The 16,679-nt window shown below is 42.1% G+C and overlaps 1 protein-coding gene across 4 annotated transcripts in view; it reads right to left on the minus strand.

Annotated features, from left to right (window-relative positions):
• The window catches only part of RFX4 (regulatory factor X4), a 98,993-nt gene that overhangs the window by 71,389 nt on the left and 10,925 nt on the right, over nucleotides 1-16,679 (minus strand). For 2 of the 4 annotated variants that reach the window (XM_074580888.1, XM_074580897.1), the window contains exon 2: nucleotides 7,686-7,772. In XM_074580888.1, the coding sequence (XP_074436989.1) occupies nucleotides 7,686-7,772 (87 nt within the window). Of the gene's footprint in view, nucleotides 1-7,685; nucleotides 8,417-16,679 lie in introns of those variants that run through there. The other 2 variants (XM_074580879.1, XM_074580872.1) reach the window with 1 other exon arrangement.

A 16,679-nucleotide genomic window follows, 5' to 3' on the forward strand; every position in this document is an offset into this window, starting at 1 on the left:
ACAAATTGACCAAGATTAATTCTGAACAAGAAAAACTGAAATTAAAAAAAATTTTATAAGATACTTTATTTCTTTTCAGGTAATTTTTCTGATAGTAATCCTCATTAACTGCTTCCAAGGTAACTCTCTGATTTGCTGACTTTCTAAAAGTTTGAATAAAAGATGTATAAACAAAAAGAGAAAGAAAACAAAACTGGTTTTAAATACTGGATTTTTCCCAGTTCTTTGAAAAAGTGTAAAAGTATGATTTAGAATAATTCATATTTAATTGTGATTTGTGATGCGTATAAAACATTCCTAAGTGAAAGCTGAGCGCGAAGCACAATCAGTGCTCCCAAAAAATGGTATTCTTTGGGAAACATGGAAATATTAAACTGTGTTTGATACAACAAACAACTTTGTGCCTGATGAAAGCGCTAAGCGTAGAAGGCTTTGCTACCTAAACGACAAGGTAAAACACTGCGCCTGTATGCCACGCTACGAGTTTCATTTCTTCATACCATTAACTTTTAGAAATTCTTTAAGTGATCCTTTTATGATGTTGAATCTTAAGGGAGGTGGGCTATCTCCTCTGAACGTCAGACCCTGTTGGGAGGTCTTTTGTGCAGTCCCAAGAACTGGCGCACAAAAATAAAACCCCGCTTTGGAAAACGCCGTCTTCGGCCCTCGCACCACAAATATTCCTTCCATTACATACGGGGCGAGTTGTGTTAACCGAACATCCTTTAGCCTGTGAGGCCGGTCCCCTGAATGTCAGGAAAATCCAGATTTACAGTTCCCCCGCAGACACTGCGGGCAGCCCCTCTTCTGCATCTGCATGACAATGGGCCTCTAATTATTGGACCCCACACTCCTTCCCTGCGCCTTTCAGGGGCCTGCTTTTATTCAGCGCATAGGACCAACATACACATTTCAAATCGCTTTTAAATTGTGTTTTTCATTTGTTTTTCCTAAACAAACGGTCGGCACGCAACAAGCCTTCGGCACACAGGGCTTGAATGCCGAGCGGCTGCGGCTGCCGCCGGCCACTGAGGCTCCACAACAGCCCCCGGCCTCGGCAGCGGGGGGACAAAACCTTCTCCATAGTGGAAGGCAAAGCCGTGCAACATGGACTTAAACCACTGGATGGTTAAAATAGTCGGGGCCGTCCCCCCTCACAACACCAACCGTTTTGCCCTTCTTATCCTTAACTGACAGCACAGACACCTTAAAAGCACGCCTGACTCCAGCCTCCCCTGGGGAGGAGGGGGCAGCCATGTCTGCCCTGCTCTGGGGCGGGAAGAGCCTTCTGGGTTGGGATTCACGGTTTTCCAGGCAACAGAAGATGAGGGAGCCCAGTTTTAGAAGTGGGAGAGCACCTTCTGGGAGGGCGAGAAAGTCCCTTGTGGGGCAGGCCCCGTGGTCGCTCTAGCGGGGCAAAAGGCAGCCAGCCTAAAGAGCCCGGTCCAGTCCTGCATCCTGCTGTGGCTTCCCCAGCATCCCGGCCAGGGAAAAAATTAGCTACCAGGGCTGGGAGGGATTTATGGCAGCCCCCCGAGCCTGGGGCATGGAGGCTGCTGCAGCTTCCACCCACGAGCAGGCTGGCCGAGCCTGCCAGAGCCCTGTGGGTGCTCAGCAGCCAGTGGCATCCCAACCGTTCCTGAGGTAAAAGTGAAAGGGGACTAGTTATAAACGGTACCTCTCAGCAAAGTGTTGCAGGGGGTAAAGTGGTGGCTGGGGCCTTTTCCGTGGCAGGGAGGGAAACGCCACAGCGAGGTACAACCACCAAAGCTGCCACCTTTAGGTATCAGCAGCAAGTGGGGGCCTGGTCCTCCTCCTCCTGTGCCCCACTGTCATCTTGTTCAAGTTAAGGTCATTGCTTTCCCAGGTGAAAGTCATCATTTTCTTCATCAGTATTTTCTATGCCAGTGTCAAAGCCTATATTATCCACTGCTTTAAGTTCACTACACATTTGTTTCTACCTCACTGGAAATTGCTAGGGGGATGTAAATCAGAAAGTCACTGATCTAAGTAACCACTCATCTAAGGCACAGAAATCCTAAACGACCTCTACCTGCGAAACCAAGAGGTACTGCTCGCCCCTCCCCAGAATAAACCTTCTGATTATCTTTATTGATTTAAGGGGGTTAGTATTCAAAAGTCTGTTATTAGATGGCTTTCACTTGTGCTAACTGAATTGCATTTTCCCCTGGATATACGGCACTAAATCAGACTAAATTATACAATCTTAGAGTCTCTACATCCCCTCCGTCCCTCACCCAGCTGTTTTTCACTTGCATTAAGAGAAAGGACCTATGAGCAGGTGCTTTACCTAACCTGCCCTCAGAAACACTACAAATCAGCCATAATCACGTATGGATTTGTTTTAACAGAAATCACAATAAGATCATAAGCTGCACATTAAACCCCCCTCCTCGAGTATGTCTGCTTCCTGGGATCCTTCTTCAAGACTCTTCAGCTTTCTCCATTAACTGTCCCTTAAAAGCAAGGACTTTGAACTTATTTTAAAAAAAATATCTTTAAGCACTATTTTCCATCAAAATATTACCCATTGAGCAACTGGATTTTCAACAAAACTGAAATTTTCAGAGTTAGTGCTTGTCTCCCCCAAAATTAAGTCTCTGTACAAGAAAACAAAAATTTTTGCGCGTGTTTTCTACCAATGGATCAGGTCTCAGCCAAAATGTTTCTCGTTTCCACCAGGTGTTGGCTAAAATATTTATTTTCAGAAGCTTTTACTTATTAAATAGATGGAAAGACTTGCACATGGTATAGCAATAGAGGGGGCCTAGAAATACAAAGTTTCAGTATTACATATACAAGCACTTTATTCTACCTTGTATAGTTTAATAATGTAATCTCATCCGATAATTGAGTAGCAGAAAATAATAAATATCCCTATTCCTTATGTTTGGGGCACTTAATGGCTTCCCTATTGATCAGGGAATGTTTTGTGTAGCTCTTGACTCAGGTCCGATCCCAGATCTGTTTGTACGGCATGAAAGAGGTAAGGAATGCTGTTTTCCTTTACTTTTTGGCCTGTCATTTTATCAGTCCCCATCAGAACAAGACTGTAAATTAAAATGAACCCATACCGTTTAAAATTCAATACTTTTAAAGCCCAATGTACTTTGTAAAAAAAAATATGAAATAAAGACTCTGAAAAGAAGTCTTGCTCCAAGGCACTGTCAAAGAACAGAGATGGCAATTCTTCTGTGACAAATGCAAAAGGACTTGAAGTTCCGAGGAAAAACCCTGCTCCTGATGCACAGCTGCAGGTGTTCACACACATGGCAGCTCTATAGCACCTCAGGGAGAAACCCATTTGCTAGGAGCAGATCTAGTGTGTTCACTCCAATGCCAGTAGGATTACCAGCTTTCAAGGGAAGGCATTTATCTTCAAGGTACCTGGCTAGTTAGGAAACCTGGGAGTCATCCCAAGTTGAAAGCAGTTAATGGCTTAGTTGCAAGTAAAACTCTCAGCACAGAAGAGGCCTTCGACGAGTCTCAAAACTGGGATAATTTATGTACTAGAAAAATAGTACTTCTTGGGTCCCAGAGATATCAGAGAAAGTTCTTCCCAAACTTCATGGAAGTTTCTTTGAATGGAAAAAAGACAGAGTTGTTAGCAAAGTTCTCCATCAAAGCCACCAGAATAGAGTTCTGTCTTGTGCATGTTTGTGGCTTTCCCTGAACTCTCAGTAGGGCCCTCTAACTCTGCTGTCTGGCTTTAGGTCCAGCTCAAGGGATTTCTTGCTTCTTGGAGGAAGACATGGAGACAATAGGAGCTATGCTCAGCGCTGCTTTAGGCATTCTGCCTTAAACACAGTAAGTGGAACATCCATAAAGTGAAGATGCTGCATTGGTACACCTTTTCCTCAAATGTTGATGTTAGTCTGTTTGTCATAACTGAAGTGAAGTTAAAGGTCTGCTTTCCACTGTGGAGATAATAGAGGAGTCCTGTACTTTGCAGTGCTGCCTGCATGTGTCTCCAAACCACTAAAGAGCTAATGTGTTATGTTATTAGTAGCTTTATACAGATAAAAATCTTTCCCTTAGTTCAGGTAGCTCCACACCTTTCAGAGGAATAGCCTCTTCCTCTGTAACCCCTGCAGTCCAGGTTCTTACTGTTCTTAAAAGTGATTTGCCCTTATCTAAAATTAAGTTGATAGTAAGAAGCTCCCTTGTCTTTTACTTACATATAGCCATAAATAAGATTCAGGCTCATTAACATGTATTCCGTGCTTTCAAAATAGTGGGATTTCTTAAAACCCTCTGAGAAACGTGGGTGCCTAGTTCTAATTGAGTAGGTACGAGTGAAAAAAAGAATTTTCCCCAAGGAAAATTTCAACAAAATCAAGTAGCTCTTTTTTAGACATTTTTTCAATGGAAGAGTAAGAGCTTTATTTCAAATAAAACAAAACAAACAAAGAATCTGCTGGATAAATCTTCCATTTCAGCCAGTTTTAACACAGATTTTGAACGCTGCTTCTGAAATACAAAAAGTAGTCTGAATCTTTTTTCTCACATGAACTGTCTACACATTCACATTTCTAAATATGAAAAAAATTTGGACTAGCAACCCTTCCACTTCATCATGTAACATCATGACTCCTTCCCCACGGAACTGAAGTTGAAACTTTCATAATCCTTGAATCGTATTCTTACAGAGCCCTATTTCAGTTTGGTGAATCTGGCTCAATGCACAGTACACAGAAAGTGTTGTGGGTATTTTTTTAAGTTATTAGATATGAGGTTGAACTGTTCCCTTTCCATTTGGATCTTTTAATTAACATGGAGAGTGTGGAAATGGAGGAAGGAAAAATTTTTTAAAAAAAGGAAACAAATAAAATTTAACTAGAATTTTTATATTAGAGTGTAAAAGCTGTATTTTGGGAGGGGTCATAAAAGGTTCCAAGAGGGTAAGAAGCAGCCCGTGAAGAAGCAAGACCACGAGAATCCACAGCTGTGAGTCATTGCTTCCCTTCACAATGTAATGCAGGTTCAAGTGGCCTGGAGGTGTCTGGATGAGACTAGAAGATTGCAAAGGACCCCTGTGGCCTGAAGTATGGTTCTGTAGCATACTTCAGCTGTAGAAAAGGAGACCAGCAAAACTCTTACTCTTGTCCTAAAACCCTATGAACTCTAAAAACATCCAGGAAAAAACAGTCACAAGAGCAAGCATGATACTGAATAACAACATTATCAGGTCACAGTGCAAATTCTCATAGTCGTCACTGGATGCAAGGCCAAAAATAACCCTAAAACACTACCAAAGCCACATTTTCTCTGGTAAAGTCCAGCCAACAGCTACCTAATGTATTTAGAGACAAAAAACTAAGTAGTCAAGACAAAGATGGATGATGCCTTTTTTTGGCTGCAGATGAAAACTGGAGCTCCATTCAGAGCACTGTTCTGAAGAATTCAAATAGGGTTACATAGGTTTTCTGAAAACATTTTGCCTCCTGCTGCTTGTAAATGTATGACAGAGGCTGGACAAAGAGTGGCACAATGGTTTGGAAATTTCTTGGTTGGTGTGTGGGCAGTTTGAGAAATGTTAGAGAGAACTCAAGGGCTGGAAAGGAGCACATAAAACAATGATTTCTAAGGTGAAACTTCTAGTTTGTTCTGGATTTCACAGATTATTGGTCTTCTTGCTGCTGGGCAAGTGGCTTATTTTCTTTCTTACTCCTTCCTCTTCACCCTCTCCCCTTCCCCTCTCCCCAGAAGCAAGGATGACTTTTCAGGTGGATTAATTCTGCTATCTGCACTGCAGAAATGCTGGTATCAACACAGAGGAAGCATTTGGAAGAACTGGCTATTAAGAAAGAAGCTTGATGAAATCAACTCTCAGTCTCATTTGGGTTTCCATTACATACTGTTACAATGTCTTTTGCACACAAATTGTGGTATAAATTTGTTTATGTATTTGTTTTATCAGTTCTAAATTTGCCGCCTTTCATTATCATCACTTCCCTCTTAATTCCAGTACTGGAAAACGGAATGAACAACCATGCTATCTTCTCAATGCCCTTGTCTGAAATATCTAACCCACGCAGGTCCACTTCTTACTGCCCCTAGGTATTTGGAAGTTTTATCCTGTGAGACTTATGAAATTCATTTCACTCTGATGCTACTGAGAAAGCTACAGAAAGAATCTGTAGTGAATGAAATGTGACTTCAGACTCTTAATAGGTTCAGAATTCAGAATTCAAACCTATTGACTTTAGTGAGTTTGTCCTTAGACTTACAGTTCACGACATTATTGTCAGGATAATTATTTAGCACCACTATCTGTGTTAAAAAAATTTTAAATCATAATGTCGTAATTATAAGACTCCTGTGTTCTGTTCTAGATCTGTTACCCTAAATAGGTGGTTGCAAAACTAATGGTAGTTTGTTGTACGTGCTTTCAGTTTAAATGTGAGCATGAGTCTTGTAAAATGCAAATTAACAAGCAGATGCTTTTTGTTTTTCACTACAATTCACTAAAATTTCATTTTTAAAGATAAACTAATCTGTAATTCCTTAATTTTTAAAAATCAAAAAAGCCAAACGTATCCATGTTTTATTGTCTGTCTTTAAGGATTCTTACCCATTGTCCTTTGCTGGGGAGTCATGAATACATACCATGTTTCTAACACCTCCTTTCTCCTTCAAAAGAGATATTGCCTCAAAAGAGAACCCTAAGAGTAGGGCCTCGACATAGCAAATTCCTTGATCCACTAGAACACTGTGCTGCAAGGCATGTAGTTTTACTGTGACATCAAAATAAAGTAGCTCTCTTAAAATGCAAAAAACATAAAAGGGGCATTCAGCAATTAAGAAGTGATTAAAAATACATTTTCCAAACTTATGTACTTGAATATTATCAAAATGTGAGTCTTTCTGAATTAAAGAAGTCAGTCTGCATTAACACCCTGTAACATGAACTAACATATGAAATACAGAGAGGAAAATGAACGTGAAGAGTATTTTGCTTCAGGCAAATTAACTGGTATAGAAATTACATAAACAGGGAAAACTAAATGGGAAACTAAAAATTGTCTTACAGTTTTGAAAAGCAACAGTTATGTTATTTTAAGGTATTTATTTAGGGGTCTTTTTAATTACCTGCTGTTTTTAAAAATCAAGATCTAAAATTACCATAAATAGAAGTGATAAGAAAAAAATAGCTATTTTAAAAATCAGCTAGATTTATAATTGTTCCCTTTCTATGACTAAAAAGGAAGTACTATCATGATGTAATATATGATTTTGTTATAACTCTGGATTGTTTAATTCTTAAAGATTTTATGTGTATGATTTCACATACTAGTATTGAAAAACAGCACAATTTTCCCTGTATTTCAACTGCATGGTGTTCACCGGTGAAAAACAAAACAGATGGTTTTACTCATGAGCTAATACTAACAGCACATTTTAGAGGTCATGCAAACTTTAGTCAATGACACACAAATTTTTCTGGTTGTTTTAACTAATAGATGATGTTACTGCCTTTTAAATAATACAAAATAGCAAATATTCCAGAAAAAAAAAATAATAAGAACTATTGGATGCATCAAGGAAGTTGACTCTTCAAACTACAGAGTACTAAAAATATCACCAAGATGTAGCAACATATAGCAGGAAATTAGCACCTGGATGCGTTCACACTCATTTTAAATGAATGACAAGTTACTTACTTTCATCGTTAGAAACATTCCCCAGAGAGGTGTGACTGGAATAACGTTTGTTCTCACTTTCATTGAGACATCGTTCAATCCAACTCTCTGCAAAAAAACAAAGATGCTTTTTTTTGTGTTTGTCTTTGCATAAAAAATAAACTTCCAACATATAATACTAAATAAAGCACTGGTTTTCAACAGATGGTGTTCTGTAGCGTTTCTGTTAAAACATGGTCAGTCTGAAGTTACTTAGCAAGACAGTCTTTTCTTGCTTTCAAACTTAGCTGTTGCTTTTTAGTTTCGTTTTTTGCTTGTCTGTTTTTAAATGACAGAGGCTGAAACACTTCCATGCACATAACAAAGCTCCTCACGATATTCTCTCCCCTCCCCATCACATGACATATTAAAAAAAAAAAAATCACCTCATGTGGGCAACAGAAATTAATGCAATTTGTGTGTTTCAAAGTCTTCATCTGGCAAAGACTTACGTACTCAAGTATTTTCAATGATTTTGAAAGGACTCTTCATACACGTAAAATCAGTCATGTGAATTTTTGTTACAGCAGGGCTCAAACTGTGCTCTCTGAAGTCCAGTCCTATGACCCTGTTCACACCAGTGGAATCACAGGTGCTACCGAGATCTTTTCCACGCTGGTACGAGCCCAACGTAGTGAGTCAGCAGCCACTGAGCTACTCAAACCTTTGTCACTCCACGGTGGGTACTCAACCACTCCTGTCCTCTTTCTCCCTTCCAGTTTATTCCCGCCCAACAGCTGAGGCACAGCGTTACATTGATTTGACTCTGCTCTTCCTCTTTCTGGAACCTATAACATACATCCCCTGGTGACTTTAGAGGATGCACCAGGCTCAGTAGAATTTACTGTTACAGGTCTTCAGGGAAAAAGTTGCGCTTCCTATGTGTTTCCTTGGACAAAGTATGAAATAGGAGTCCCTGAGTTTACCTGGAGTCCCTGGATATTGCTACAATAAAACGACCTCCCTCATAAGATTATTTTCCAAGGGTGTGCACGTGTGCAGAAATGAACTTACGCTCACAGAGCAACCTGTGGTCAAAGCAAGAAAAAGAAGGGACAGGTGGGAAGGCCACAAGGTAACCCCACGAGTTGCGACAGGAAACAACTCCACTAAGCGAAGAGATCCACAAGAAATAAGGGGAAACAGGCCTGGCTGTCAGCAAACTGCCAGAGCCAGAAACACCTTCAAAGTTACGGAAATGGCTGCAGATTCCTTTCCATAGGCCACCCCCCAGACACATCGGGCTACCAGCACAGCACAGGCAGCAGCCTGCCAGCCAGAGAAAACCCATCATAGCAGCAGGCTTGAAGGGAGAGCAGAAGCCCAGTGTCTGGGGAAAGCTAGTTTATAGGAGGTAAAAGTTGGTATGACTTCATTTCAGCACTAGATACCAATAAATAAATACACGAATAGTCACGGCCAAACACCTCCTGCAGAAAAAATGCTTTTACAACCCAGACAGTCTCACAAACTTGTGTATATTCCTCTGTACACACACTCACCACTGCCACACAAACAAAAGGGCAAGAGCATCTGTGCAGGACTTCAGAAAATTCTGCTGAGAGCCCTTCAGAGTTGATTTCCAGGCCCTGCCACAAGAGTCCAGGCACCATTGCTTTGGGCACTTCTGGTTTTCAGGCAGTGTAAGAGAGGTTGTGGCAGCTCCAGGCCATTCCCCTCCCTCTGCCTATTTTCCCTGTGGTAAACAACATGCTGCGGTGCTGCCTTTATCAGCACAGGCATGTCCCTGTGCGCACCTTCCTCATTCGCCATCAAACTGCCCTCTGCCTATGGAGCCTCACGACCACAATGCCTCTTTCTCCACTATAGCCTGCTCCTTTGAGGTACTTCTCTGAAAATCAGCAAAAATAATTCTTGCCATCAATAGATTTTTTTCAGGATATTTCTTCTCCCATCAAATTCAACACGGCCTTGTATAAAAATCACTTTAGGGTTGCTGACACCGCAACTTAAAACTTGCCAGTGAGGTCTGTGCTGTCTAATCAGCTCCTGCTCAGTAACTAACCCACAAGCCTGCGGCGACTCAAACTTCGAGGCTTTCCCTTCTCATGCTGCTCAGCTGCATCGGGTGGGGGTGTATCACCTCCTTGTCTAAAGGCCAACACGACGAGATGGCTGCTTTGTGCCAAATTTCTTTTACTGCCCTAAAACTGAGCTAATAGCATCTTCTCCTCTCCCGTTTCAGTGCCGTGAGCTGGGGGACAGGAGCTGGGATCCTCACAGATTGCTCTGAGGTGAAGAGAAACTTGCTGCTGAGGACGACATCAGAGAGAGGAGCAAGAAGCCTTGAGAAAGATTACCCTTCCTCCTCCTCCTCCTTTCAGCGCACAGCCATGGCTGTATATAATTCCCTTGGCTCTGAGCCCAGCTGCAGGGAGTAAAAGCAAAGGCGGCTGCCATTAGCGCCAAGGAGAGACCGATGCCCAGCTCTGCCCTTTCTTTTTCTCCCGGCACCGAGAGCTGGGAAGCTGGGATGCATCCTCTTCCCTCGGTAGCAGGGAACGGGCAGCAGCCATCTTTAGTCATGTTCCCTCCCCAAGTAGTAGGAAAAACAACTTTTTAAAGTGTCACTCAATGACAATTTTCACTATCCTTGTTCACGTACTGTCTCTGATAACCACGTATATACCCCTTTTTCACTGGTAAAGGAAACATTTTACACCACAAGACAAAGTCTCTGGAGTAGGGCGCAGTTACTGTTTAATTATGTGCTGCGACTCCTTTGGTCCTGAATCACCCCAGTTCAGCTCGCGGCAGCCTGAGTCTGGCTTTGTCTCTGTGGCCTTGCATTTAAATAGCCGATAGAAATTCTTCAAGCCTGAAAAGATACATGACCTGTCTGGCAGCAAAGAATGAAGAAAACTAACTCTTTTGAGCAAAAATGTCAGGGAGTTTATGGCAAATTTGTCAAATTATTTGGCAGATCACAAAATGCAACAAAACCAACTGGCTACTTAAAGGCTGTATTATCTCATAAACCGAGTGATGTAAGTATAAATAAATATTAACAAGTAGATATTTTTTACTGTTTGTATAAAGAAAAAAAAAGTTTTTACAAAGCTTTTAACTCCCAGTATTAATGAGAACACCTTCAGGCATTAAAAGAAAACACAACCACAGTTTTGCTGAAATTGAAAATATTCCCTTCAGGAGACCACAGATCCCACATATGATAGCACTGGCCTAAAATATATATTAAGAAAAAAAAAAAAAGAGAAAGAGGCGGAGTAAACAAAATAGTCAAAACTAAGTCTGATTTTTATAAGTTCTTTCAGAGTTAATACTGAGTAGAGCCCTGTGCACATCGAATGCTCTTGTCCTCACGACACGCGGGTGTACAACCCGGCTGCGCTGGTGTTTGTCCCAGGCAGCCCGGCTGCAGCGCTGGAGGAAGAGACCCGTGTCCAACCCTCCCTTGTCCCTAGCCGGAGGCTTCATTACTTGTTCCCAAGGCTGATGCCAAATACACTACACCGCAGTTCTAGACAGGCATCGAGTGACACGGTATGGAAGGTTTTATACGATTAAAGCCTAAATTATTGCTCTTGGACCTTACAAACTTCTCGTAGAGAGAATTTCACATTGGGAACAGTCACAGAGTAATGGAGAGTTCAGTGGTGATTAAGCAGAAGTGAATATCAGACCTGATAGCAATTATGAATCATCAACACAACATGTAGAAACCCCAAATTTCTTATGGGAAGTGCTTGTGAGAGCAAAAGAAAATACACCGTCTTTGACAGGGTGTATTTCTACTCACTGTGTTTTCAGTGTATCAAGTCTTAAGGTATTTCCCCCCCTGCTCCGTAGGACTCCTTCCCACCCCGAGCCCCAGCATACTCTACGCTCAGTCGTACCAGCACAGTGGTTTGAGCAAGCATCAGCACTAGCCGAAAAACATCCAGGCAAAAGAAATAAATTAATTAATACCTAGGAGTAAAATGTAGTGCAGTCACATGCTGCTAACTCTGTACTGTGACACGATATGGAAGCTATTACAACCTTATTAGCAAAGAATGCAACTAAGGTGTATTTAATGGTGTTTTGGAGATGCACCTTCAAATACTGTATCAAGTATTTAATTTTGCAAGGATCAAAGGTAAATCATAATGAAGTGCACAACTATGTCCCTCAGCCTTATAATTTTTGTTATATAATTTTGTTTACCACTAAATACAAACACATTTTATATTCTGCAGGATTCCAACATGAGGAAAAGTAGATGATTATTCAAATTACAATAATTTCTCCAGTGTTAATTTTCTGACAGAATAACTTATCATGACACCAAAAAAAAATTAAAGTAAATTGTTTCCCGTGAATTGCAGAAAGATGGATTAAAGAGAACTATGGAACTACTTCTGGCCTCCATTTCACCGCTTCTCTTGTTGGTCCTAATCTCGCCAAGACTGACACATCCACTGAACCTCAAGCATGAGAGCATTCCTCTTCCATTAAATGCGTCCACCACACTTTTAACAACAGAACGTTAAACTGAGCTTGTTTTTAAGAGCTGCCAGAACAGAGGCCTGCACGGCTTTCCCTTGTCCCCACCACGGCTGTTCACACCGACAAGCATGTTTTTATTGGTATGGTGCTTCCAACGCTGAGCCGGAAGGCAGGCCTGGGACTCCCCGAAATAAAGGAAAACACATGACAGCTGCTCAGGGGCAGAAGTTTTCATGAACTATCAGGAAAAAGAAGCACGAACTGTTTTTTAAATATATCTTTGACAAATTATTTTGACACATTACCTCCTTCAGAAGGGAGGGTTTGCTCCTGGAAGATACCTTTGAAAGCTTCTCCCTACAGAGCCTCAATCGAGGTGAGAGAATACAGCAGAGGTGCCTGCGTACTGCCAGTACATTTAATGAGATAATTACTCCATCTTGTTTGTATAATGGTTATTGGCTTAGCGTATTTGCAGTCCAGAGAAGAAAGCATTCATTGCTCCCACATGTGCACAGCCATAGGGAGAGCGGCGAGAGAGCCACCTGGGCTCTGCTCTGCGGAGGGGCAGAGGAGGTGGGCCTGATCGCAGCCAGCACTGGCTTCTGCAGCTGCTGCCCTGCCAGGAGGGTTAAGAGTTGCTGTGGTATTAGCACAACCTGTAATCACAGCCTCTTCTGGCCTTTGAGAGCCACCGTGTCCTGCTCCGCACCCAGGCAGGATGGCAAAAGCAGCTGGAGGGACTGTGCCGCACAGCTGGGAGGTGAGTGTACCCAGAGCTACTGGCTGCAGCATGTGTATGCATCCTGAAGGGAGATTAAGAGACTTTACAGGCAGAATGAAACTCTATGGTCACCTAATTTGAGCTGCATTTTGCCTTACCTCATTACCCTACAGTGGTACCAACTGCACTGTTTTTCCCCAGTTATGCCATATCCTCTGATCTGGATGTGGTCGTATCACTGGCATAATTGTGAATGGTCATTTTTTACTCAAATTGTATAAGATGAGAATCCTCACATTCTAGAAACATAGCCAAGGCTTGTGGCAATCACAGTATCAGAGCCTGCACAAATCGCCATACACTTATTTCACCACAGCCCTAGCAGCTGCGCGGAAATCCCTCTCATACACCTTCAGCTCTAGATGGGCTCCCATACTTCGAATTTTAAAGCCGTTTGCCAACAAGCATGACAATTTATCTAGTGCTCTGCACAGGGACCAGCATTTCTTCCACAGAAGTTTGCTTGTCACTGAAATAGACACCTCTGGAAAAAGAACTAGAGATTTGCCGGGACCCAAACTACTACTTGAGCCATGTACCAACTTGATGGTGCAGCTGCAACACTCTGACTCCTTATTTTTATTCACAGCTGGTCTTGTAATCTTTCCCCAGCTTCTCAAGGCAAATGTAGAAAAAAAGTAGAAAGTTAACTGTAAGCAAAGGCGTATAAAATGTAGATGAGGCAAACATAAAGGGACCACCAAATTTCAGTGGATTTACAAGATGACCTGTTGGAAAAATGAATACTCAGAACTGATGACAGGCTTAATTCTACAGTTCCTGCGACAGAGGAGGAACTCCTGTTGTGCATATGGAGTCTTAGCACCCCTCCGAGTTATTTGTTTGTCGTTCTCAGAGGGAAGAGTTACTCATCTCTTCCTGCAGCATCTCTGCCAAGTGTCTCAGTTCCGAGCTGGCCAGCAATACCGCCTGGCTGCTCATCTGATCTGCTAGGCCAAGAGGAAGGGGTTGCAAACAGCAGATTTATCAGGTAAAAGCAGTACCTCGAAAGCTCAGGAGGCTGAACGAAGGTCATGGAACCTCCCGTTCCTAGTTTGCTAGCCCACGGTACTAACCAAATATCACATCTGTCACAAAAATCTTCAGTGGCGCTGATGGGATGATATTCTATAGCTTTTCTTTTTTAGGAAAACTATCACTGCCCTGACAGCTTCTTCTGTTTCCTGTCTCTGAATAAATGCCAAGGTCTGCATGATCCATTGAGGCTTTTCTCTGCAGAGCTTGTCTTTCTGAACATGGTCCGAGAGATACCATCACCCAACAAACCCTCTGTTCGTGCTGTCTGTGTGGCACCGTTGCTGCGAACAGAGAACTTCTATCCTCTACAGCTGTTAAATTCATAACATCTGAAGAGTCTGTCTGCTTTGACTATCTGTTAGTGTGCAAACCTAATTTCTAACTGCCATATGAATTAAAGTAAAGCAAAAAATGAGACATTACATCTAATATTTTCTCTGGTGCAAGTGAAAACTACACCATATAACACTTCAATATCTTGGTTCATTTAGTCACATCAACTTAGGAGACAAATCGCTAGTTTAAGAGAGTCCCTTAAAGGCAAAAGAGACTATCCCTTTCTGTCAGGGGTAATGATTAGGAGATAAACCTGAAGTCTGACCCTCAAACGATTGAAAGCCCACTCCAGTACCTGCTGCACATCACACCTGCTCTGACTAGAAGCAGAGGATTCACGTTCTGAACCTCCCACACAGCTTGCGGCACAGCACGGCTGGTTATAGGTACATCCGCCACCCCAGAAGTATAATGCTGGGGTGCTGCCAGGGCAGGTTACAGCAGCACGTTCAAAGCTTTTCAAGAACGCCACTGTTTGAAAGAAAACAAACAAACAAACAAAAAAAATAAAAATCACCTTTTCTCTGAAACCTCAATCTACTGTAAAACCAAGACCTGAGCAAGACCTCCTAGCCTGGCCTCTGCACAATGCTCTGAAGAACCGTGTGCCTGTAACATGACAGGGCTTGGCAGCCACCAGCTCCCATGGAGGGCGTTAAACTTACCCAAATCAACTAAAATGAAGTAGAACAAGCTATTAAGGACAGCTAATCACACAAATGGGGATTTTTCTAAGATTTAGAATTTCATAGGTGAGGTAATCTCCCTCCTCTCCATTGTCAAATGAAAAGTTTGTGAGACCTTTTCAGGGCCATCGTCCAACTGCTGTTCTCTCCTATTACTCCATCGCAGACACTCCTCATTCCCAAAACAGCTCCTCTTTGACCATAGAGGTGGACCTGCTACACATAGCCCAATTTTGCTCCTCGCTGTGTCGTCTGGCAAGGCACATATCCTTCAGCTAGTGCGCACGAGCTGTCAGGAACATCTTCAAGCTCCACAGGAAATCATGCCAGTGTCCTCCTTGGTCCTGCATAGCCATCTTCTGTTCTTCCAAGAGACCTGCTCCTCAGGGATGACAGTGACACATGGCCTTGGTGCAGATGGTAGAGCCGCTACCGTGACAAGCTGCCAGATACCTTGGTGCTTTGCTTGCTAATCTAACTTTTTTATTTCATTTCCAACAGGGCAAAATGTCAGGCACTCTTGTTGTAGTCCTTTCTTTTGTTCTCGTTTCTTGGCATACAGTTCTCTTGGAACCATTTCAGGGTTAATGGACATTGGTCCAGAGCACTTACTAGACATTGACAGGAATGTTTTTGTCCTTTTTCTTTGACTCGTGATTCTGATGAAGCATCATGAAATCCACCGTGATGTCATAAGAATTGAATCTGTGAGAGTTCTTTCATTTTGTTTAGCCAAGTCTTCGCTCATAGTACTGATTTTCTATTAACCCATTTGATAAAGTATATTAAAAAATGTGCATGCTGCATTTAAACTGATATAACAAAAAGCACCAAGGTTCATTGTCTTATAACTCGCCTACAATATTTGAGTAGAAAAACTGGAATTTATGAGATGTTGCTTTCTTGTTACTCTGTTTACTATGCAGAAGTTCATTTAAATGTGATATTTTCAATGAAGTACTCTGTTAACAGTATTCCTCATTAAGAAGCTGCATCCCAAAATGTAGATCAAGCACAGTCAGGAAGCCTAGAATACAAGATTCCTCTGCATATTGATTCTGACATTTAGGGCAGTCTCCAACCTGGATCAGACAGGACTTCCAAGTCCTGTTCCCTTCTCTGGAATTGCATATCATGTTGCCATCACATTTCCAGCTCAGTATGCGTGTTAATTGGGAGTAGACGTTTCCCTCTGCCAGTAACACACAGATGCTATCTATCATTTTATTTTGAAAAGTAAGTTTCACCAGACCCATAAATAGCCTCTTGGTTTTTGAGACACCAAGGCCATTGGTCCAATTTCACTGCCGTGACATTTCCTCACTTTCACCCAGGGTCATTTAAGCTAGTGACACCAGTATCCGACCAATCCAGCCCTCCCAGGGCACTTAACCTACATGGGTGCGCAAAGTGCAGCTTGTTTTTCCATCAGCAGGATAACCATACGTGTCACATGCTTTCCAAGCACCACCTCTGCATACAGCAAAGCATACCCTCATGCTTCTACACCATGCTGTGTCATAGATCTTCAGTCCTTCAGGGTCTGCTGGATGAACCAGTGTAAATGCTATCGTTGTCTCTGATTTATCCACAGTGTTTCCTTCCAAGAAAATGCAACCATGCCCCTTGATTATTGCCAGTCCTATTCTCTCCCAGAATAAA

Source organism: Larus michahellis, chromosome 1 (assembly GCF_964199755.1).
Source record: "Larus michahellis chromosome 1, bLarMic1.1, whole genome shotgun sequence".
Taxonomy (NCBI): Eukaryota; Metazoa; Chordata; class Aves; order Charadriiformes; family Laridae; genus Larus; species Larus michahellis.